Raw genomic sequence first — 23,934 nt, 5'->3', positions numbered from 1 at the left:
AGCTTTCTGTTCAGAGCAGGACCAGCTGTGAGCTCAAACCAGGTTACTCAGGGCTCTGCCACATGGGTCTTGAAATCCTCCAACCTCCTCCTACAGAGGCAGGTAGGGCATGCAGTAGAATCTGCCTCACTGCTTGACTAGGAGAAAGGCTTTCTCTCTACGGTCTGTTGGAGCCTTTCTTGTATCAGTTTTCACCCACTGGTCTTGCTGCCCCACCATCCACTGCAGGGCAATAACTCTATCTTCTTGATAACCTACTTGTAAGCTTTGTAAGGCTGCTATTAGGACCTCCCAATTTCTCTTCTCCAAGCTAGACAACCAGAGCTCTTCTAGATTCAGGTCCCTTCACTCTTTAACACATGAACTGTTCCACCAATTTGGTAGAAATCACAGATAAGAGCAGAGTGCACTCCACTGCCTTCTCCAATATTCAATAAAGATGTTAGACAGAAGAAGTTCCAGGACAGCCCCCAGTGGTACTTCATTTATTATCAGCTTGCACCTGCAGTACAAACCACTAACCACCGCCTAAATCAGTTTTTGAGGTTAGAAGGCACCTCTATAGACCAATCCCCTAACAATGCAGAAACAGCCAAAGCACAGATTACTCAGGGCCTTATACAGCCAAGTTTTGAGTATCTCAAAGGATAGAAATTCCAGGGTTTGATCACCCTTAAGATTAAAAATGCTTTCAGATACATCAATAATATCAGTCTGAGCCTTCTCTTCTCCAGACTGAGCAGTCCCATCTCTTTCACACCTTCCCCACACGTCACAGGCTCCAATCCCTCAATCACCCTCATGGTCCTGCACAAGACGCACTCCGCTCTCTCCATTTCTCTCTTGTACCTGAGAACCCAGAACTGGACACACAACTCCAAAGGTGCCTCACCAGGAAGGAGAAGGGGAGAAGGATCCTCCTGCTCCCAGCACTCTGCCTAAAGCAGCCCAGGGAGCCAGCAGCTGCCCCTGCACAGGCACACGCTGCTGCCTCGTGCTCTGCCTCATGGCCACCAGCACCCCTGGGCCCTTCCCCACAAAGCTGCTTCCCGGACACCCAGACACAGCCCCTACTCCTGCCTGGGCTTGTTCCTCTCCAGCTGCAGCACCTGGCATTTCCCTCTGCTCATGAGCATCCTCCCAGCCCCTTTCTCCAGCCTCTAAAGGCCTCTACACACGGCAGCATGACCCTCTGGGGAGTCCAACACTTGCTGGTTTTGCAGCACCTGCAGCTTGCTCAGACTCCTCTGTGCCCTGTCCTCCTGCTCATCACTGCACACGCTGAGCAGCATCAGCCCCATCTCCCGCCCTGAGGCACCACTGCCAGGGAGCAGCCTGCAGCTGGAGCTCCTGCTGCCCTTTGCCTCTGGCATTTCAGACACTTTTCCCCACTCACCTGTACTGCACCTCCTCAGTTTGTCAAGTTATGGGAGACAGTGACAAAAGCCTTGCTCAAGTCAGCATAAACAACATTCGCTCCACCAAGTCAGTGATCTTGTGGTAGAAGACTAACAGATTGTTGAGACATCACTTCCCTTTCATAAATCCACACTGACTACTCCCAACTGTCTTCTTGTCCTTCATATGTCTGGAAACGGCCACCGGGATTATTTCTTCCATCATCTTCCAATGGTTCACATGGAGCTGACCAGCCTTTAGTTTTCAGTAAAAAAAAAAGGAGGCTTCTTGCTCTTCCTGAAGACAGGAGGCACATTCTTCTGGTTTTAATGAACCTTTTCTAATCACAGTGACTTTTTGAAGACCATCAGGAGGGATCTCCCAATATCAGTTAGCTCCCTCAGGATATACCACACCAGGGCCAAGGCTTTGCATGTGACCAGTTTGTTTAAATATTCCCTAACCTGATTCTCTTCCACTGAGGGAAGGTTTACTTTGCCCTGGACTTTTCTACTGGTTTCAGAGTCCTGAACAGGCCAAAGTCTTTCCACTTCAAGTCCGGGGTTGCCACCCTGCTTTCTGCCTGGATCCTGAACTTTATCATCTCCTGGTCAGCGCCACCAAGGCTGCCCTCAGCCTTCAGAGCCCCAAACAGCTCATTGTTTGCAGGTATGAGATCCAGTAGACAACACACTCCAGAAACCTCCTGAACTGCTCACACCCAACCCAGCACATAAATGAGCTCCACTATCCCTCCAGCAGATATCAGGGTGATGGAATATGAGCTATATCTTCACAATCCCAATGAAATCCTAACTCTGAAACTACAGGCAGACATGTAATTCCTCTTCTTTGCATTCCATGCATGAGGAACACAGACATTTCAGAGAGGCAACCAGCTGTGCTGACTTCCCAGAAAGAGTTTTCCCTGTAATTCTGAAAAGCACTTCCTTGTTTATATGGGTATGCTTGGGAAAGGCCCCCATCAGTCCTGATTTTTTTTGATTACAAGGTCTCCATTGTTTGTATCACATTTTGTTTGCCAATCTGTTCCACCAATTGCTCATGAGATACTTAGCAGAGATGCTTTTGCCTTAGTCAGGTGAACCCCATCTTTTCCAAGAAATCCTCAAAAAGACCCTCATGATTCTAAAACTAGAATTCTGTTGCTGACACCAAGTATGCAACCAGCTTACCCACAAGATCTCTCTACTCATCCTAATGCACTTTGCTCTCACCCACAGGATCAAGGAGAATCCAGCCAGGCTCCCACACTCTTGGTCATCACCCCAGAACCACAGAGTCACAGCTGATAATTTCAGATCCCTTCATGTGGTATCATTCAAACCTACATGGGAGAGCAGCAGGAGTAGTAGCGTGAAGCCAGACAAGCTCTGGCAGTTTTACCACAGTGCTCCAGATCCTGGCAGGCAACAAACCTCTCTAGATGACAGGTCAGGTCGGGTCAGGTCAGCAGATGGGAGTCTCCAACACTCACAGCAGGGAATTTCCCTACTGTTACCACTTCCTTCTTTCTCCTGGTGCTTCTGCATGGCTCAGATTTACCAGCTTGGGTGCTTCACTGGACTGAGCACGCAGACTCCCAACACCTACAAAAGCACTGAATCTGTTCTTTAATTGCAGATCTTGAGGTGGAGCAGGAGCTTTCCTCCTAGCATCAGAAATTATAAATTCGTGTTTTCAGACTTGCTATTCTGGGAGTCTCTAAACCCATCCCAAGAGGCAGAGACTCCATCCCTTTATTCGGGAAAGTTGTGGGTTTGGGCTCTTGAAACCTCAGGGACCTGAAGATCTGGAAAGCCCAAACCTCTGAGTTCAACCAAGTAACAAATTTTTACAGATATTCCTAATATATGAACTAGAGTCCCTAAATTAGCATCAATATTATCCATATATGTGTATATATATATGTGTGTGTGTGTGTATGTGTATATATATAGATACACACATATATATACATACACACACACATATATACACACACATATACATACATACAGTTTACCCCAGACCAACCAGTGCATTTGGATCAGAAGCTGTATTTACACAATAGCTCTCCAAAGACTTCTGCGAAGACTACCGGATTCAAGCAGTGGCAGCAAGGTACACACATCAATGAAAATTTTTATCTCCACAGAACACAACAGGACTGTGGCTCAGAAAAGGCAAAATTTAGACTATTCAGCAGGGTATTTCCAGTTTGGTTGAACCCCAGGAAAAATCTTTTGAAAGCAAGGTCCTGTATCTTCATTTTTAAGCAGCCTACTAGGATGTCCTTGCTTTCAGGACTCAAAGCTTTTTGTGTGTGTCAAGTCATTTCTCCTTCCTACTTAGAAAGCTTTAAAATCCTATTCTGATTTTGCAGTGAGTGCAATTACATACTGCCTTGCTCTTCCCAAGCAGCTAGGAGGTGGGTAGAGAGCTGTAAGGGGGAGATGACAGTGCAGCAGGGATTCAGGCTGGCTCCAACTACTGATTCTTCAAACACTCCTCAGTACTCAGACTGCAGCAAGACATAATGAAGGAAGACAAACAACTCTCCCACTCTGTAAGTCCCATATTTTTCAAGAGTTCTAGAATCTGTTGCTGTTCTTGCAGTTTTCTCTTAAGAAGGCTGCAAAAATGACATGATTAATGACAGTTTTCTTATTAATTATGTTCTCTCTCTTAAGTTGAGGCACCAAAAGGCAGAATGGGGCTGTTGACCTGACTCTACAGTGGCTTGGGTAGGCTGGAGGCACTGGAGTTAACTCCCTGAAGTTTGCACTAATTCACATACAGACAGCAGATGTTCAATCACTTTTGTTTTACTGAAAGTTTGTTTAAACAAACAGAAAACCCCAACCCTTCACTGTTCAGGCTTTTCTCTGTCTATAAAAGTTTCCACTTATTAAAAAACACATATAAATATTTTTAAAAGCTGCCTCCTCTCAGAGAATTTGATTACTGTAACATAAGTGTGTGTAAGCAGTCAGAGACATATGAGTCACCAAAGTAAGACCACACAATCAAGATGTTTATAAACTCTTCAAAGGAAACCAAAAGCACAGTTTGGAAAGAGAAATAAGAGTACACCTAACAAATGTGCAGAATTGTGACAAACTAATGGGAAGGTACTTCTGAGATCACTCAAAATTCTCATTTATCACAGTAGTGAAGTTTGAAGAGCACAAGACAGCCAAAAGTGCTCTACAATTGTTAGGGTAGAGCACTTTAAAACTGCAATTGCAGTTGCAGTTTTAAAATCAAACTCATTTTCTAAAGCATGCTAAATCACAGCACCTCCTCAAACTCTGCTCTGAAAAATTCATTCTGCCAGTCAAACTTAATATTTTTTGTTGCTTTTGAGCTGAAACTTAGTCTTCATGGAAGCTGGATTGATACTAGAGACAGCACTGATCCAGGTTTGTTACAAAAAAGCAGATCAGAGTTGCGCTTCACATCTGTAAGTACAACATACCTGATTCCTGAAGTGCTGTGCTAGATTTCTCCTTAGGAAATGGACTAAAACTGTGTCCCAGTTTGCACAGTGATTCATGATGTGAGAAAACACTCCATGGACAGTGAGCTCAAATTAATGTTATTTGTTAACCAACAAAGGTTGGTCTTAGGCCCAGCTCTGCCAAGGTAAACAGATTGTTGCATTAACAGCCAAAACTCAAATCCATTTTAAGCCAAGAGAGAAATAAAATGGCAAAACTGGGACAGGCAGATCTGGTTTCTCTTTTTAGAGAAATTTTCTTCCAATTATTGTACCTCATGATGCCTGAAAGTCAAACCTGCCCCAGCCGGCAAACTCCAGCTACTCTTTCTGTTAGAAAAAGGCATTTTGTACATTAGGAGTGAAACTCAATATCAAAAGCCATTCAAGTTATTTTGATCTACAAGGAGAACATTTATTCTCATGCCAACAAAATCAGCTATTCCTAGTCCTATATTAGCATCAATCCAAATTGTAACATAAAAACTCATGAAATAGAATCAAAGCTAGTTATTAAGAGCCCTGCTGGAGACTGGCACAGTACAACTCATTACTGCAATGTCACGGACAAAGATTTTTTTAATTTAATGCTTAGTGGTTTGGATTTAAAATTTGAATTGCTAATGATATGAACCAGGCATTGAAATGTAACCTAACAGCTGTACTTTTAAAAAGCACACCTAGGAAAAAACCTGTTGATTAAAAGTTTAACTGGTCCTATTCATTCATTCATTCCAAAAATTAGTCTTGCACATACAGGTGAAATTATTTTGTTGATAATTTCAAATATTTTTCTTACTGTTTAGTTTGTTTCCTTGCCACATTTTAAATTATAAGTAAAATCTAATTTCTTACATTGACCTAGTCAGAATTACTTTAATAATGCTACCAATACTTGAAGACAGAAATGTCTTCTTTTTATTCTATTTTCAGTTATTGTACAGTGCCTTTCCAAGCAAGAAAATATAAAGAAAAGAAACAGAGATTTGCTACTGTGCAACAAAAACTATGTTATTAAATCAGTTTCTACTGAGACATCTGAAGTGTGTAGGCACAATGGAAATGTTATTAACCTCTTTGGCACTATTCCACCCAAGTAACAGCATCCATATGGCAGCACCACCTTCTGCAGCAGTCTGCTTTCACACCCAAATGTAGACATTAAAGTGAGTAAATACAGTTAGACATGGCAGTCAAGGAGTTAAGAGCTGTAATTTTTATGTTTTCACATTTCTAAGCCACTCAGCTTCGTATGAAGGATAAACACCCTTGTTGCATTGGCTTACCCAAAAAAGCCAGAACAGAAACCAGACAGACTACCTGCAAATATTCTGCATTCAAGCTTCCAGTTAAAGCTCAAATTAGATTTCCCAAGAAGAGAGTGCATCACACTTTTGCATGAAGATAACATCTTATAACAGGTTAAAAATCTGACCATTGAATTCTATCTGCCTCAACTTCACAGACAAGGTCTTCCTCAAACGTGCTGTTCTATCTGAGACACCTGGGTACAAGCTGGTGAGCCCAGCACACTTTCAGAGCTGATGGATATCGGTGCTGAGCTGCCCAACGGGCAGGAAGAATGACGGGCAGAACTCCATGACATCAGAAAGCTAATTAATTACTTTATTATACTATATTATACTAAAACTGTCTTACACTATATTATACTAACAAGAACTATCACTAACTAACTAGAAAACCTGTGACTCTGTGCCCCAGACTCTGACACACACACACACACGTGGATCCAACTGGTCAATGAATCCAAAACACCATCACCAGAACCCAATCAAGCAACCACCTCACGTAAACAATCTCCAGAACACATTCCACATGGGCACAAACACAGGAGCAGCAAATGAGATAAGAATTGTTTTGATCACTCTTTTCTCTGCTTCTCTCACAGCTTCTCTCCTGAGAAGAAAATCCGGAGAAATCCTGAGAAAGCTAAGTGTCTCTCTGTTCAGAGGGCATGTGAATTCCACATATGGGCATACTTAAAAAAAAAAACCTGACATTTTTTTGCTATATGACAGGTTGCAATAAAACTCTTAGTGAAATATTAGGAACCACCAGGAGAGAAAAAAAATCAATATCTTTTATTAGACCAAACAGCAAAGCATGACTGAACAATCTGAACTTAAATTAAAAAAAAAAACAAAAACAAAAACAAAAAACAAACAAATAAAAAAAACAAAAAAACCCCCAACCAAACAAACAACAAAGATCAAAATCAAAACAAGGGAAAGGGAAAGACCCAGGGCAAAAAAAAGCCACAACAAAAAAACTCCAAGCAAAACACAAACTATGTTACATTCAATAATGCTGATTTCCTAAACTAGACCTGGGGGGCCAGAAGGTCTGAAGATCAAATATGACCTACAAGGCCACTGTTTTCTTCACTCTCAGAACACTGAGCAGCTGGCAAGCCAATCACAGGAGGGATGCTGTGGTGCAAATGGGACTGAGAGAAGAGAAGGAAAACAGATCCATATTAAGTCTGATGTGGCTCTTCTACCAGAGAACAAAATAATCCATAGTTTACAAAGACACAGCTCTCTCAATGTCATTACACTTTATAATATGAGATGAAGGAGTGAGTCACTGAACAGGCCTTGGAGTCATCATTCTACCAAAATGGAAATGCCTCATAAAAAAATGGTTAAATACTAATATACCTCTAATGTTACAGCTTAAATGTAAATTACAACTGCAATTTTTAAGAAAGGTCAAGCTGTTAGTTTTGTAGCATGTCTGTGGCACAAAAAAATAACTTCAATATTTTGTTTCTACTTGATTGCAAGCAAGATCCATAATTTCCTTGAAAAATTAATTCCAAACTTTGCTCAGTTTTTAACATTTTTCTTTAGCAACGCTATCAGGAATAATACTCCCTGCTAAAAGTATTTGCAAGGATTTCACTTCATGAAAAAGAAAAGTGGTAGGGGAAGGAAAAATCAATATCAGAAGGAAAAGCAGTACTATTTAATCTTCAAGATGTTAAATCCATGCTACATGATAAACAGCAACTCGTCCACTTAGACAACAGCCTTCAGTTTACATTAGATTTTCCTATTTCCCCTTTGCAACCAACGGGGGAGCTAAAGGTCATATCCTAGAATAGCACCTTCACTGCATCACTCCTCAAAGGGCAGAGCAGCCACAGAAGGGGCCACCTAAATCAGACTGCTCAGGGTCCTTTCTTGTTACAGCCACAAATCCTCTCCAGCCTGCACCTGGGGACAGCCCAGGGAGCCACAGAGAGCTCAGGACAGATGGGAAGCACTTGGGAGAAGCTCTGCGGTGTGAACTCACAGCCACACACAGGCACAGCAACAGAGGAGCTGCCAGAGGACCCCAACCAAGTCCTAATCTGCAGGACAGGGAACACTTGGCCTGGCACTGTCCTGATGTGACTTCTGTGGGCAGCAGCAGAGCTGAAGCCACTCCAGCTGACAGAACACCTGAGCTGTCCTCCAAGAAAAGAAGAGAGCTAGTTTTGTGTTTTTCAAAGAGGCATGCTTGGTTCCCGTTTTTAAAACAAACAAATACACAGTTATTTGAGTGGAAATCACCCAGTAGGCAAGAAATACTTTATATTCCAGGTAAGCCACTTGGTATGACCACAATCCATTGAAAACATCTCACATTTACAGTCAGGTGAAGAACAACACTAAGTCAGTGTGTTTGTATTTTTGTATTTATGTGGGGCCTTTTCACATAAAATACACATCTCATAGCAAGTCTGTAGTAAACTACTTCAGGTAGGTATTTCTAAGAAACACTCTGATTTTAATTTTTTTCTTAAGCCTATCATAGTAATTGCCTCTAAGTAAATTCATGGTGTCACATCGTGTCTCTGATACAAATTTTTTATGCAATATGCCAAAGCACATCTGAACACCAGAAACCTTGCACATGTAACTGTGGAGTAAACAAGGAAAGATCACTGTGGTAGTTCTAGGTGGCAGCAGTAACATCTATATTCTCCCTTAACACCACTTTGGATCCAACAATACATGTTAGATTTTATTGGGATGAGTCTCCTTAACTGTTTAGAAAGACTGAGATTGCATAGATACTCTTTGGCATTCATGTGGCTGTCAGTCAGAGGAAACACTTCTATTCCATTAATTAATTGATCTTTTCCTGCAGGCAAAATGGTCTTTCTGCCTTGGACAACAAACTACTCAAATCACATTTTTGCTACTGAAAGAGCAGTAATTTTACTGTAATCCATTGGTCTATCAACCAGAGTGCCTCTCAACTACAGCAGATGCTCCCACTGCACACAGCATGCACAAACAAACCTACTTTAAATTCACATTGTCAAGTTTGCAAACAATGTGCTTTGTGTTAACCTGTAACTAAAGAAATGTAGTGCTTCTCAGAAGCAAAAGTGTCTTGAGAGCTGTCACCTTTGGAATTGCTCTTCCCCTCAGAAACTAATGCACACAAGGACCCATTCAGAAGTGGAAGGCATTAGATTCAGAGGAAAACATTTAACATCATCATCTTGACATGAGTTCCTGCCTCCTCCAATATCCATAAAAACAATTCCAAGTTCTGAAGAGTGTAAATTATTATACCCATTGCTGAGAAAAACAGAAAAGGAGAAGAGTACTTAGGGTAAAAAAAGACAAATAAGACCCATTTGACAAACTATATCTTCATACAAACTTGTTAGTAATGCTTCTCTACTCTTGCAGTTTCTAAATCTCATTCTCAGACAACTGAGAGGATATAGGAAGGATATGAGTTACTTCTTCAGAACAAAAAGGAGACAGATTACAGCTAAATACACCCAGAACTATTTATAAAACTACCACTTGGCTAAATTCATGAGAACTGCTACCAAATGAATGTATCACCATATAAAGTAAACAGGATACAAAATCTGATGCCATGATAGTAAGTGCTGTGTTAAATCACTCAGAAGTACTAGCCCAGTATTCTAGTCCCAAAGTTGCCTTCATAATACTTATCGATGCCAATGGATGGTAGTGAGGTGGAAAGACAAATGAATAAAAAATTAAAAAGACAAGGAATAACCACCTTTTCAGAGATGATGTAGCATCATTTAACCCTCAGGAAGATGAGCAGAGATTGTGATCAACAAGTGGTTCACAGTCTTCATGTTGTGCAATGCATAGCATTTGTTAAAACTCTGAGCTTCTACACCAGCAACATCCACCTCATCTCATTAACATCAGAGAGAAGCATGAATGTGATTATGAATATGATCTCAGAGGAGCTTGGAGGATTTCACTAGATGCCTAAGCTGTTACTATCACCACACGTCTTTGCCAAAAGTAGCAACCCTTTTGCACAGGAGGAGGATGGGGAGAATACAACATACTCCTCTGCATCTTAGCCACATTTGCTGGAAGTGCTCACAAAAATGGTGTTACATTAAGTAACCAGACTGAAAAGTGGTGCACAGATACATCCTGTTGAGGTATTCTTGCTTTTGGAAGCGGCAATTTCTGCAAGAAGAGATTGCTGGCAGCAGTAGCCTGATACAGCCAAAATCCTCAGACTATGCTACAGTCTGAGTCTTTTGCTTGTGCTGTGTGATGCCAGCTGCAGACAAACACGGTGTCTTATAACAATTTCAAAGTTATGCTGTTTTCCCTCAGTTTAATGGAATTCTATCATTTTTAAGACAGCAGTTGCAAAATATTTACCCCAGCAGCAACTTTTCTGATTCCACCTGTCAAATGCTAGGACTACAAGCCAGTGCTGTGTTTTAACTGATGCATAACAAACTATCACAAAGATGTGCACTGTACAACAGCGAGAAGCTGGGCTGGATGGAGAGAAGAAATAATCAGCTTTTTTCTTTCTAACCTCTTACATAAATCCAAGCATTTCAAAACTTCACATTCAGAGGAAGGTCAGGCCCAGTATGGAACTTCTCAGCAGTTTCATAATTTGTAAGCGAAATTAAAGGACACAGCTATTGTGTTCTCATATGCAGTGGACTATTGCGCATTACAGGAGCTGTAACTTCTGTGTGTGTGTGTACTGGGGCTCACAGCCCTAAGTACAAGAGGTCAGGTGATGGGAAATTTGCATTTCATCACTATGGTTCAATACAACATCTACATACCAGCATCAAGCCATCTCCACTAAACCTCTACACCACTGAAAGAAAAGGCAACAACCACCTAGGGTGTTAAAAACACCAAACTTCCTCGATTATGTGAGCACCAATGGAAGGTAGGGTGGGAATATTTGGAGAAAAGACACATGTGGTTAAAAGAACACCTTTAACACCTATCAATATAATATTTTCTTCATTAATAAAAAAATATCATCAAAGTGCTGCTCATCTTCTCTTTTAACATCAGGTTCTTTTATTCTCCTTCAAACTGTGGTAAGAACAATAGAACTGAAAAAAATGCTGTTTTAGAAATTACTGAATATATGAATTCACAAGTTCCAGACAATTATTGGGCAAATAAACTTCAGTATTATATCACATAGCATGTGTCACCTTCTGTGCATCAAAAACTTTCAAATTTCAATTTTAGATTTTAGGATGCAGTTCTGGAGTAATAAGTTTGGATGGTATCTTTAATGCCTCTGTTTTCTCAGCGCAAATCAGTTTCTGCAGGTAATGTTTTCTGGATGTCACAATAAATGGAATTCACAAACTAACACTTTTTTTTTCTTTTATGAACAAAAATCCACATCAGAGGCATTAGCCGGTATATTTTGTTTTAATGGTGCTTTTCAAAATTCCACGTGTCCATGGTAGGCCTGGGCAATGAGACACTTGCATTAAAATTTTTTTGTTTAATCTTCTCTTTGAGAAATTCTCTTGATTTTGAACAAGGCAAAGCCTTTCAGAAAGCAGAGATTATGCTGCAAGTAGAAGACACAGCTCTTTGAACACGTATCTCTGGTAGCAGGTGTCTTCCACCTGAAAAAACACTCCCTTCCAAGGGATCCTCTTTAACTCTTACAGTGAGAACAGACCTCCAAAAGGGAGGCCCTACACAGAGCTCCTCCTCAGAAGAACAATCCTGAAAGCAAAACCTGATGCAGCCAAAGAAGTAGATCTGAAAGCTTATCCCTGGCTTTCACTGTTAGCCAGAACAGCTTGTGACCTGATGATAGCCTTGTTCCAGAAGGGAATCTGAGCCACTCTGTGCTGCCTGAATGGGGATGCTCAGCAGAGCTGCACACAGAGTGAAAGCACAAACAACAGTCAGCATTTAGACAGAAGAACCCATCGCTGCACTGAGGATGGGGGGAAAGGGGGAGAAAGCAGCAGGATGGCTTTGTGGAACCCAAGGAAACAAACAGAGGCAATAAACCCTATTGTTTTATAAGCAGTTATTCTTCTGACAGCCTGCTCCTCTCATCCCCCCCCAGTAACCAGCACTGTTACTGTCTGCAACAGAACAAAGTGCGTGGCCAAAGTAACAACAGGACAGATGCTCCTCAAGACGAGTAGAACTTCCTCAGGTGCTGGCATAGAATCTCTCTACAGCATCCAGGAGGCAACAGGCAGGATAAACCATGCAACCAAGAGAATGAGAGAGGACAGGAATAACGTGGTCACTGAATGTTTTCTACCTTGAGCACTTCTTCCAAGGCTAAGGAGAAAGCTCTACTTTTCCATCTAAGAAAAAGTTTCCTGGACTCTATCCCCTTAATGACCTTCCCTGGTTTTGAGTGCTACAGTTCTTAGAGTTAAGGAAATCGGAAGTCAAAACTAATTGTGGATTTCAGAGGGTCTGGAGAGGCAAAGAGTGTTTCTTACATTCAGTTTCTCTGCCTACAAGGCTGCATTTACATCAGCTCCTTCGTTTTGGTTCAAGAGAGACACTGACAGACTTGAACAGACAGGAACTGAAATTCTACTTAAAATAGCAACATCCTGCTTTAAAGTTCTCCAAATTAAAAAAAAAAAAAAAAGAAAAAAAACCCCACAACATTGGAACTTCAGTATTCGGCTTTGCCAACTTCCACAACCTGTTTTACTCCACATACCCTAGGCACCACTCTTCCATCAGAAAATATCAAAAACATGGCTGGCAAAACAAAATATGCAACACACACCTTAGCATTATTCCAGGGTACCAATTTCAACTCAAATCTTTGCAGATAAAAGCAATAGTCTCTAAAAGACAGTCAGTCCCTTTCCTTCCCGACATCAGATTTATGGGATTCCAGCCAAAGCTTTCTTCTATCCCTAATTTCAAATAAAATACATAAAGGATCACCTACAATTGTGCTGTATTCTCCACCATATTGCCTTCAGAGTTCTGTATATCTTTGCATCTTAATTTAGGGAATCTTGAGACTCTAAGTGAAATACATAAGAAAGTTTTCTAAAAAGGGAAGCAATATATTTGAAAGACAGGTCAAAGAAGGAAAGATGAATTTGAAGGAAGTACATATGAAAATATGGGATGACAGAGCATCAGGTATGTGAACAGACAAAAAAAAAAAGGCTGAAGAGCATCTTTCCTGAGAAACAGTTGAGAATCTGTTATGTAGATTTATTTTAAAAAGAAAAAAAAAAGAAAAAACACTCTGACAATCAAAAACCACCGCAACACGTGAACCCAAAGCAACAAATCAGCACAACTTACAAAGAGAAAGAAGCATACATGTACTTCTGTAAGTGATGAGAAGAGGTGCAACTGCTTTCTGACAGAATGAGGTGAAGGAATGAGAAACACACAGGAACAAACAAGAATGTTTTCCCCACAACTGTGAACAAACTATCAAATACACTGCAGAGGAATACATATTAATAGATGTCTCATGACTCCAGAACCAGTGCAGACAATTTTGAATTGTCAGAAGATAGTTCATCATGAACTAGAAGGTATCTTATCTTAACCTTCCACAAACCACAGTCAGATAATTGAGATGTCAGCTAATCAAAAGCACTATTTATAGGTGCTTCACACACAGAAATGGTAGCCTTTAAAATAAGTAGCATGGTTAATGTAAATCAAAGTGAGCAATTCTGAAGGGTGGTATGAGCTGACAGAACAAAGACCATTCAAACTGACCTCAGTGGTCAAAGGAAAACTGACAAGTGTATTTCTACTGTTTTCAAATGAAGCTGAATAAAGGTGTTTGATGAATGAAACGAGCAGCAGATACAAGGGGCTTTTGTATTTAGTTTCAAAGAAAATAAAGATCTTTCCCATTTTAAAAGAGATTACTGGATGGAGGAGGAAATAGCAGCTGTCCAGGAAGATGAACATTAAAAACAATCATAACCAAAGATAACAGCAACAGCAGCAGGAAGATTTCTCTCCCAGCTGAAAGGTTGTTTCTTGCAACAGAAAGAGCTGATCTTACTTGTACAAATTAGCTGGCCGTTCAAGGATAAATCTCTTTTCATCACACATTTAGTCAAGCAAGGAAGAAGTCAGAGAAGGATTTTGCTTATTAAGCAAACCTCCCATCAATAAAATAGCAGTTAACTAGCCTGGATTAACTATACACACAAATCCCTTAATTAACCACATGTTACCTCTATGATGTTGGAGCAGTTCTATACAGAAAGATAAACTTGACCCACTGTGATCTACCAGACTTACAGAGAAAGAAGCAACTGAGGAGCTGGTCAAATCTATAAGCTAACTACTTAAAAGCCAACAAAATCCACAAAATTCTCAGGTTTCTGTTACCTGGAAAATTACCTGTGTTGTTCAAGTCACTAACAAAAATAGCTACAAAGAACACGTTTCCAACATTAAGGATACAGCAATTAGCAATGAATGAAGATTAAAAGTAATCTCGTATCAGACTGAGATTAACAACTGAACTAGTGATCAACTCAGTTCAGCAAATGGCTTAGAACTTTAATAGGAGATGAAACTTAAATGCTACCATTTTCATTAAACAAATGCAACAAAAGCACAGAAGTATATCAAACTTCACATCTACTAGTTGAAGAGGTTTAATTGTTTGACTTCAATATCAATACTTAAGTCTGAACCAAATCTAGATTTCAAGATTGCATAGTGATTAACTTTTTCTTACCCACATGCAACCTAAAAATACAGATATAAAAAAAAGAAAAGCTTGTTAGCTTTCAAACTGGTGTTCCCCACAACTGTTGGGACCCTGATGTTTCTCTGAACAAAAATCAAAATCAAATAATAAGGTGTAGCATATGCCATCAAAAAATCTTTAGTATAATAACAATTTATAAATTTGTAGACACTTTTTTTACTCTCCTGGAACTAACTTAATTCTTCATTGTATTAATGAGTGAAATTACAAGCATTTCTAACTACCAGGCCTGTGATTCCTTACTACCATGGTGTAATTTTGTCTTCCCTGCTAGCAGGACCTGCCTGGAAGCACTGCTGCTCACTTTCAGGTGTTCAGGAATTCCCACTGTCACAAACTGCTGGATTGTGCATTCAAGGCAAGGCTCTCAAGCTCAGCCTTTACTGGAAGGCTTTCACTCTCTGCTTTCATTTCTCCATCACATCCTTTCACCCAGCCATTTAAGGTCTGATGGAAACAAAGTCAGGTTCCTCTAGGGTTAGAATTTTTTTTTTAGGAGTTATTTCAGGTATTTTGGCTGCCTTGTGTAAGCTTTTGAGGGTTTCTTTAATGTGATCATTAAGCAGAAAAGCTGGATAGTTGTATTCAACGAAAACGGCAGTTCTGCAATTTCAATGAAATTTAAATAGCACCAGGCTATTTCATGGGAAATTAAGGTGGTCTTGTCTGGGGTGAAATGCCCTCATAGGATATTCTTCCATAAAGCTGTTGATGACAATAAACAAGTGTTCATAAGAAATTAATAATGAAAAAGAAAAGTACTGCAGCAATGAATTTTCATCAACATTCAAATACTGTTTATAAATAAGCATCAAAACTCTTCTAAAGCAAGATACTAATCCCTACATTTGGAAACACAAGGCCAAAGCTAAAATACTTTTTTATAAGTGGTCCAAATTTAACAGCAAAGAAGTTTTTTAAACCTTGCCATAACAAAACCTCTAAATAAAGGCATCTTTTTCTGGGCACAGTTTGGAAACTGGTGTGCCTTTTGACAGTAGGAAATAGAGGAGCACTAACAGCTCAATAAGAGCTCAGTGAGACCTCACCAAAAGAACAGCAGGAATGAGAAAAACACTGAAAAATTAAGCTGAGGTCTTGCTGCTTGCCAGTTTTATATCTGTCACAAGGACAGAAAATTTTCAATGCTGCACAAGCCTATCAGGAAAAAAAATCAACTCTGCCAAGTTACCAGAGTATGAAAAATGTTTTTTTGCCAGCGGTGAGGATGAATCAGCAACCACAGATAGAGAACATATTTAACTTAAACCTGACATGGAAGTTGTCAAAGAATGGCTTTACAATTGGCTCAAAAATGAAAAGTTCTTTATGTGTACACTTATATTCTGATACTGCTGATACCTTTAATGAAAACATTTATAAATCCAGCTCATGGGGGAAGACAGGGCTACACATGAAGAGAGCCAGGCTGACACAAGTAGTCCATACAGCACTAGCAGTGGCACTGACCCCCAAGAACTTTCCACAAAACCAACCTAAAACAAGCAAGAAAACACCCTGAAGTGACTTTTTTGTGTGCTTGCTTTTAGACCTCATTATCAATAAAAAGCACCAATATGTTGCTTTTTAAGGTAACAAGCAAGTTCCTGGAAATTACAAGTAGAGAACACAACATGTTATGAGTATTCCTATTTTGCAGGGCTGGTTATTTTGTTTGCTTGTTTTAGGTGAGTTGGGTTTTTTTAAACTTAAGTCACAAATTCATTAATACAAATTACCTGTGGGACATAAACCACTTAATTTTTAAATACAATCGGTGTGACCACTGAAAGCTAATTAAATATTGATAGACCATTTTGAATGCTTTGGGTTGGGAGGGACCTTTAAAGGTCTAGACCTAGTCTAATCAGGCCTTGACTTGCAACACATGCCATGAATCTATATTGACAGTTCCAAAAAATCATTAGTTCCCCGGGGAGGTGTGCACCAATGCTGACTTTGATCTTCGAATAAATGAATAGATTTACACTGGTTTTGGTGTGAGCAGGTTTCAATTGTCAGAAGTGATTTAGCTGCACAGTCTGAAAGACAGAGAATGAGGTAAATAGGAACTTTTTCCTTCTGTACAATACTTCTAATGAAATTCAAAGGCAGAGTTCAAAAGACACCTCTTTGTACTGACACTACTGATTAATCAGAAGTTAGGGATATTTCTCTTGTATAAATGCTCACCTTTCTGTAATACATTATCTTTGTTGCTAAAGAGAATTTTTTCAGCACAAACATAATTTCTGATCCATAACTCTACACAATTCTTCATACTAAATCAGAAGCACAAATTCTCAGCAGCACTCCTGCTGTAATACAAACTGCTGTAAGCCTGGGAACAAAGACATCCTTTCCCCTTTCACGGCTTGTCCTCCAGGATGCTCCATTCTCTAAGGCAAAGTTATGTTAGGAACAAAGCACAGCCAAGACCTTGCAGCAGTCATCTCACCACACAGCTTCTTTGTGGATTTACCACTGCATTCTCAAGAATTGCTTTCTACTGCTGCTCCTCAGTTATCAATAATAAAAAGGAGGGGAGAGACAACTTCATCTGGTAACACAATCCATAACTACTGAACTGCAATATTTGCATATTCTCTCACACATAGGGAATTCAAGCTTTTATTGTGTTTCCTCTCAGTGTGAAGCAGACTGTCAGCAATTACTTTTACATTAGCTGAATTACTGAATCTTGATACTCACCTCCTCTATCATTCCCCTCCCCCTAATATATTCTTTCATCATTCCTCAGTGTACAGAATGTAGATATGGCCTGCAGCTACTTCCTGCTTTGGCACCAAGGGAAAACATCCGCTCCCTGGCCCAGGATTTTAAAAACCACACAGATAGGAACCATACAAAATCCATCATCTTTTTTTATAAGCTTGCTCTGTACCAGCAGGATCAGAGCAAAACAACAGATCCCATCTCTGCAGCTGTTTTCACTCCTTTGATCTCATCAGGGCTAACCTGCTTGCAGCACGTCAGTCAGTGACCTCTAACACATCAGACCTGAAATTTCAGCTGCTCATTTCACATTCCCAAGCTCTCCTTTTTCTCCTCCTAACACATGCAACCCTTCCCCTGTAAGCAGGGAAGGAGTCAATGCATTATCTACAAGGCCAAGACTGATCTCCTATACAAATCCTGATATATCAGCAGCGTTCTTAAAACACCCTCTAACATCCAGTGGATAACAACTACAAAATAAACAATCTTAATAACACCAGAGATAAATTGTATATATTGTATATTGTATTGATAAATTGCATATATTACATTAGTAACAGTTTAAACAAAAATATGTATGCACTCAGCATTCATATCAAAACAAAACTGCTTCTCAATAAAGTGTTTTATTACATTACATTGCTATTATTACATGCTCATTACATTCCTTCCTTAAACCCAGGCAGACCAAAAAAACCTTTTCTAGCAGCTCTATTGTAATTTTCTACATATGAGTCTTTGATAAGGACAAAAACAAGCAAGAATTCTGCTCTTTTAAGAAACCATCTATTTCAGGTATTATGCTCTTTATCACACTTCCTGAGCTAAAAGCAACATTTAATTTAAAAAACCAATTCTAATGGAGAGTCTGGGAAGAAAGAGCTACTGCAAAGGAGCAAGCAGAAAAGAGATGCCATAATCATGAATTATATTCATAGTCTTTTACATACACACACATATTTACATATTTTATGTTTCTTGACTTCCAACTCCTATCTTGATCCATATAGAAGGCAGCTCTGACAACCTTTGACAACCTTTTATGACAGGAATGTCATTATCTCTTGATTTCTAGGAAAAAAAATCACACCAGCTACTTTTAAATGAAACTTTATACAGATTACTGAAAGTATTTTATTACAGTTTATGAAAACTCCACTGGAACTCAGATCACAAGCCATTCACAGGCTGTATAATGCCACCAAACCACTGGACACCTGATCCTGAACAGCTCCAGTGTTGCTGCCTTCCTGTGAGAAACAAACCTACCAACGACCAAAAGAATTAAAATCAGTAACACCCCCTATGAGGAGAATAGAGACTTTTTATGAGTTGGGAAGGATTTTTAACACAATTTTTTTCCTATAAAGCCACTTTACAGTTGCTTAAAACCTTATTTTAAAAAAGAAATCCAAGTGAAAAAAGTCATGCTAATCATCTTTCTTATTACTTTTCCTTATTCAGCTGAAACTGTTCAACTGCCTTCAAGGATGACTGGAATGGCAAATACTATTTCTATTTTTAAAATCTTACAGCTATTTTACTGAAAGGCTCCAATATCTCCACCATTTTGGAAAGGCAGCCACAAGCACACCTACCATCTTCTGTTTACAACTTCTGCTAAGCTCAGGCCTCAAAATGTCATCCTTTTAGATGGGAGAGCAGGGTTGCTGGAGCTCACCAGCTGCACTCCCCAGGGCTCCTGCTGCAGTGAGCACTCCCCAGGTGTCTCCACGGGGCCAAGCAGGAGCTTAGATGGGGCACAGCCCTGGTGCTGGGGGTCAGCCTGGCCCCACAGGCAGGAAATGTGCTCAGAGCACTCCCTCTGTTGATGCTGTGATAAGAGAGAGGAAGGCAGAGGAAGCAGCACATCTGAAATGTGTAAAGAGAAACAGAGGAGGGGGAAAGTTGAGGGCAGGGGATAGAGAAGAATTTAGAAAATGAAAAAAAAATAAGAAAGGTAAAAACAGAAAAAGGGATTGCAACTAGTACAGAATAATCACACTTACACATTGACTGAATTCTTTTGATTTCATTACCTCTTGATGTAATATTCCTTTGGTGTGTACAAACCAGCTGCAGTATTCCATAGCAAGCACCTTTCTCAACCAATTATGTAAAACCACACAGACAACAGCTGTCTGCCAGGGGAAGTAATCTAGCTGGTTCAAAGGGCACAAGACTCTCCCTGGGTCCAAACTCCCAACTATGGTGGCAGAAGAGGTGATGGATGTGATTTCACTAAACAAAAGCAGCGCTTCTTCCCTTCCCCTTTCCAAACAGCAGAGCTTTAACGATACCTTGAAAAACATTTAGCTGAAAAAATATGGATGAAGATGGTGTTTAAGCATTGCGATGAAGGTTTCAGCTGCATAGCTTCATTGTAACGTTATTATACAGGACCCACACCTCATTTAATGCACTAAACTGGCTGTGCTCTGAACATGAGCAAAGACTGCACAGCAGAAGAAAGGATTTTCCTTCATTTACTGCAGAAGTCGGGAGGTGTGCCTCGACTGACAGAAGGAGCTGCACAGCTGCTCCGTGATGATGGCAGTTAAACTCTGCTCTCTAGAATCACACTTCTAATCTTGCATTTTCTAAATTTGATAAGCAGTATCCAAACCAGGTTTCCCCATATCTACTTTGTTTTCTGCACCTTCAACTTCAGGAGCACAGTCTGATATGTGGACACTCCATGCACTTGGAGTTGAGATTGAGCTCCCTGGACATACTTGAGTCTAAGTAGTTTCAAAACAAAACAAACCCAAAAGCAACAACAAACAAACAACCCTGTCCCACACACAAGTCCCCACAAAACAGCACATCTTCATTTCTCAAACATTTAAGGAGAGGGACCAAGCTTGTTTCACTGCATTCATGATTACCTTGAAGATCTTTGCCTTATACTCCCCTTTTTATGTTGTACCATTATTGCACTCAACTCTCCTGAGAAGTCCATTCCAAGTACAAATTAATTAATTTTAATGTACTCTGCCTATAATGCAATAGAGGAGCTCATATAAAACACTAATTACACGAGGTATTTCTTGTAAGGTTTGGGGTGTGTGCTGTAAAGAAGCACTGAATCTCTCAGTATACAGGTATGTATAACATACACCCAATATATACACATGCACAGGGTTGGGCTTGAAACACCCTGCAGTGCCACTGAGAAAACATAAATGGTTAATATAAGAAGGCTTACAAGTAATCTAAAAAAAAAAATAGGAATCCTGAGTAGGATTATTACACAAATTCCTAGTAGGAATAGTACACAAAGAATTCACCTATTCTCTTCTGCATCTGAGATACCTTACAAAAATGTTAACTATGTTAAAAATGTGTTTAATAAAGCTGCTTTCGTTTGATATCTCCTATAAAGATTTTACTTTCATACTATGCATATCTTCACCTCCTTGCACAATTTTTCTATTTGTTTGCAAACTATGAGAATCACTTATCATTTAAATACATGAACAAATATTAAATCATATCTACCTTCCCTCCACTCCCATTTTGCAAAGAAAAGTATGACTGAACCATGATGATTTGGGAAAGTCATCACCCAAATGAGCTTTAAAGAAACCAGATGTGTAGGATCACTGCCCAGGAGAGGGATGGGTGGGTAAAAAGAAAAAAGATGGCCTTTACTACCAAATTACTGTATTAAAAACCTTCCTAGACCTCTATCAATGCAAATCACTTTGTTGGTTCTTTATTGCTTTACTTAATCTTTTGAACCATGAAGGCTAATATTTGGACTATGGAGCAAATTGAAATCAGAAAAGTCTTATTGTATCACAGTACAAAGTTAGTAAGAAATTAATGCACTGGAAGAGGATAAGAAACCAAAAATAATTTAAAAAAATTCCTATGACATGCCCTACTGAGTACAGATTCTGTTCCAGCCAGCAGTTACAAACCCTACCTGTCAATACAACACTATGTTTAAAATCTCATCTGCTGTGACAGAGGACAGAAGTTGAGAGCTGTGCCAGTGAGCCGGCACGCCAGCCCCACCGGAGCTCCTGCGATGCCCCCGGCGAGCTGCGGCAGCCGGGGATGCCGGCCCAGCCTCGGCAGCGGCCGGGCTCAGCCGGATCCATGGGGCCGAGCGAGCTGCACAGGGATGAGCCCATCTCAGCCCGAACGGGAGGGATAACTGAAAGTCGATAGCAAAAAGCTTCTGCTTAATCTGGTAACATACAGGTAGAGCAGCTGCGCATCGCTCCCATAGCACCCCGCAAACTAATCTCTCAAAGAACAAAGGGGCGATTTATTTCCTACTATATTCCCAGCGTCGCCGTATTACAACAGGTGAAATTGTGTAAAATGTCCTCCCACATCACGCATTATATTCAGTCGTTTCGGTGATGCTGCTCTTAGGTTTCCCCACAGTCCGACCGCATTTCCGCTGCCGTGAGCGAGGCGGGCAGCGGGGGGCCTGGGGACATCCAAAAGCCGCTGTTTCGGAGCACCGCTCGCTGCTGTCTCCAGATGCCGGCCGGTGTGTGCACCGAGGCTGCCCACCGACACTGCCGCTTCTTTTGTTCCCGCCTATCCGTCATTTTCCGCCGGGCACCGCGCTGGGCAGAGCGAGCCAGGGCAGCCGCACTCCCCGGGCGCATCGCTCAGCCCGCGCCTGGCACCGCCGCTGCCGCCGCCTCGCCCGCATGAGGGGACAATTCACCCCATCCTCCCTGCCTGCCCCTGCACAGGTAACGGGCGCTGCCCAGCCCGGCCCGGGCATCCAGACGCTGCCTCTTCCCGAAGTCCGCGGGTGACACCTCACGGGCAGCAGCAGCCGAACACGGCCGCCCCCCGCGCCGCGGCTCCAAGGACCCCGCAGCGGCCCCGGCGGCCGCCCCCGCCCGGCGGGGCAGCGAGGGGCGGTGTGGGGCAGTGCAGGGCGGTGCGGGGCAGCGACGGGCGGCGCATCCCTCCCCGCCGCAGCCCTCGCAGCGCAACCTGCGCGTCCGGCACGGAGCTGTCTCTTTCCTCCGCCCGGCCCGGCCCGGTGCCACCACACCCCAGAGTGCCCGGGGAGGCCGTGCCCGGCGGGAAGGCGGCGAGGCCGGGCAGCCGATGCTCGGGAGGGTTCGTAACCGTGTCAGCCCCGCTCGGGAGCACCCACAGCGGCAGCACCGAGGGGCACCCGGCCGTCGCCCCGCCGCCGCCAACACCGACCTCTCCGCCTGTCACATGAAAACAATTATTGCCTCGGCCGGGGGAGGGGAGGAGAAGTTAAAAGCCGTGAGGCGGAGGAGCGGAGGCCGGTGGCGGCCACCTCCCTCCCGCCGCCCCCAGCGGCACATGCACCCCTCCGGCTAGCCGGCAGCCCCAGCTGGCCCCCGGCACCGCCACCTCGGCGGCCTGAACTCACCCATTTATGTCGAGCTGGGCTTCGCCTGGCAGCGACAACAGGCTGAAAGTTTGGGGCGGGTGGCCACGACGAGGAAAGGGGGCGAGGGACCGCCCGAGCCGCCGCCGCGCGGAGCGGAGGCGCTGACAGAGCCGCTCCTTCCTCCGGCGGCCACCGCGCTCAGCACCCGCCGCAGCCGGGCTGCATCCTGCGTCCTGCGCCGCGGCTCCCTCGGCGTGTGTGAGAAAAAGGAAATATACAGAAATCAGGCGAGAGAAGGGGCTCAGCCTTCAGCTCCTGCAGCCACCTGGGTCCCCGCTGCCGCCGGGAAAAGCAGCCCAGGGCGAAAGCGCCCGGAGGAGCCTGCGCCGCCGAGCCGCGGCAGGGGCGGGCGGTGAGCGCGGCGGGGCGCGGGGCGGGAGCGGCTCGGGCTCCCGGGCGCGGGCAGCGAGCGCCGCGGCTGCCGCTGCTGCTGCCGGGGCGAGCGGCGGCTCCGGCTCCGCGCTGCGGGAAGTGTCGCGAGACTGCGCCAGAGCCGCTGCGCCGCCTCGGGCCGGCGGGAGAGGAGGGCGGGGAGGGCGCAGGAAGCGGAGCCGCGCCGCGGTCCCGGCGGGGGCAGGGGCGGCGGGGAGCGGAGCCTCGGCGGGGAGCGGGGTGGCTCCCTCCCTCTCGGGGCAGGACTCCCCGGGCACAGGGAGGGGACGGGGCGCGTCCGCGCTGGGCGAGGATGCAGAGCGCTCCCGGGCGGCGGGACAGGCACCGAACAGCGCATCCCGGCCCCACACCTGCCCCGTCCGCGCACGGCCCCAGGCAGCCGTGCCCGGCCCTGTCCCCGGGGCGCTGCTTTCTGAGCGACTGAGTGGGAAAGGCACCG

General features: G+C 42.8%; 1 protein-coding gene across 2 annotated transcripts in view; it reads right to left on the bottom strand.

Moving 5' to 3' along the window:
* The window catches only part of SH3KBP1 (SH3 domain containing kinase binding protein 1), a 211,550-nt gene extending 188,057 nt beyond the window's left edge, over positions 1 to 23,493 (bottom strand). For both annotated transcript variants that reach the window (XM_030960512.1, XM_030960520.1), the window contains exon 1: positions 23,082 to 23,493. In XM_030960512.1, coding sequence (XP_030816372.1) covers positions 23,082 to 23,085 — 4 coding nt within the window. In that variant the 5' untranslated portion in view covers positions 23,086 to 23,493. The remainder of the gene's footprint in view (positions 1 to 23,081) is intronic.
* Positions 23,494 to 23,934: the final 441 nt, after the last annotated feature.

Source organism: Camarhynchus parvulus, chromosome 1 (assembly GCF_901933205.1).
Source record: "Camarhynchus parvulus chromosome 1, STF_HiC, whole genome shotgun sequence".
In the NCBI taxonomy this organism is placed as follows: domain Eukaryota; kingdom Metazoa; phylum Chordata; class Aves; order Passeriformes; family Thraupidae; genus Camarhynchus; species Camarhynchus parvulus.
The sequence above is the reverse complement of the archived record's forward strand: the minus strand, read 5'-3'. Positions and strand labels throughout refer to the sequence as shown.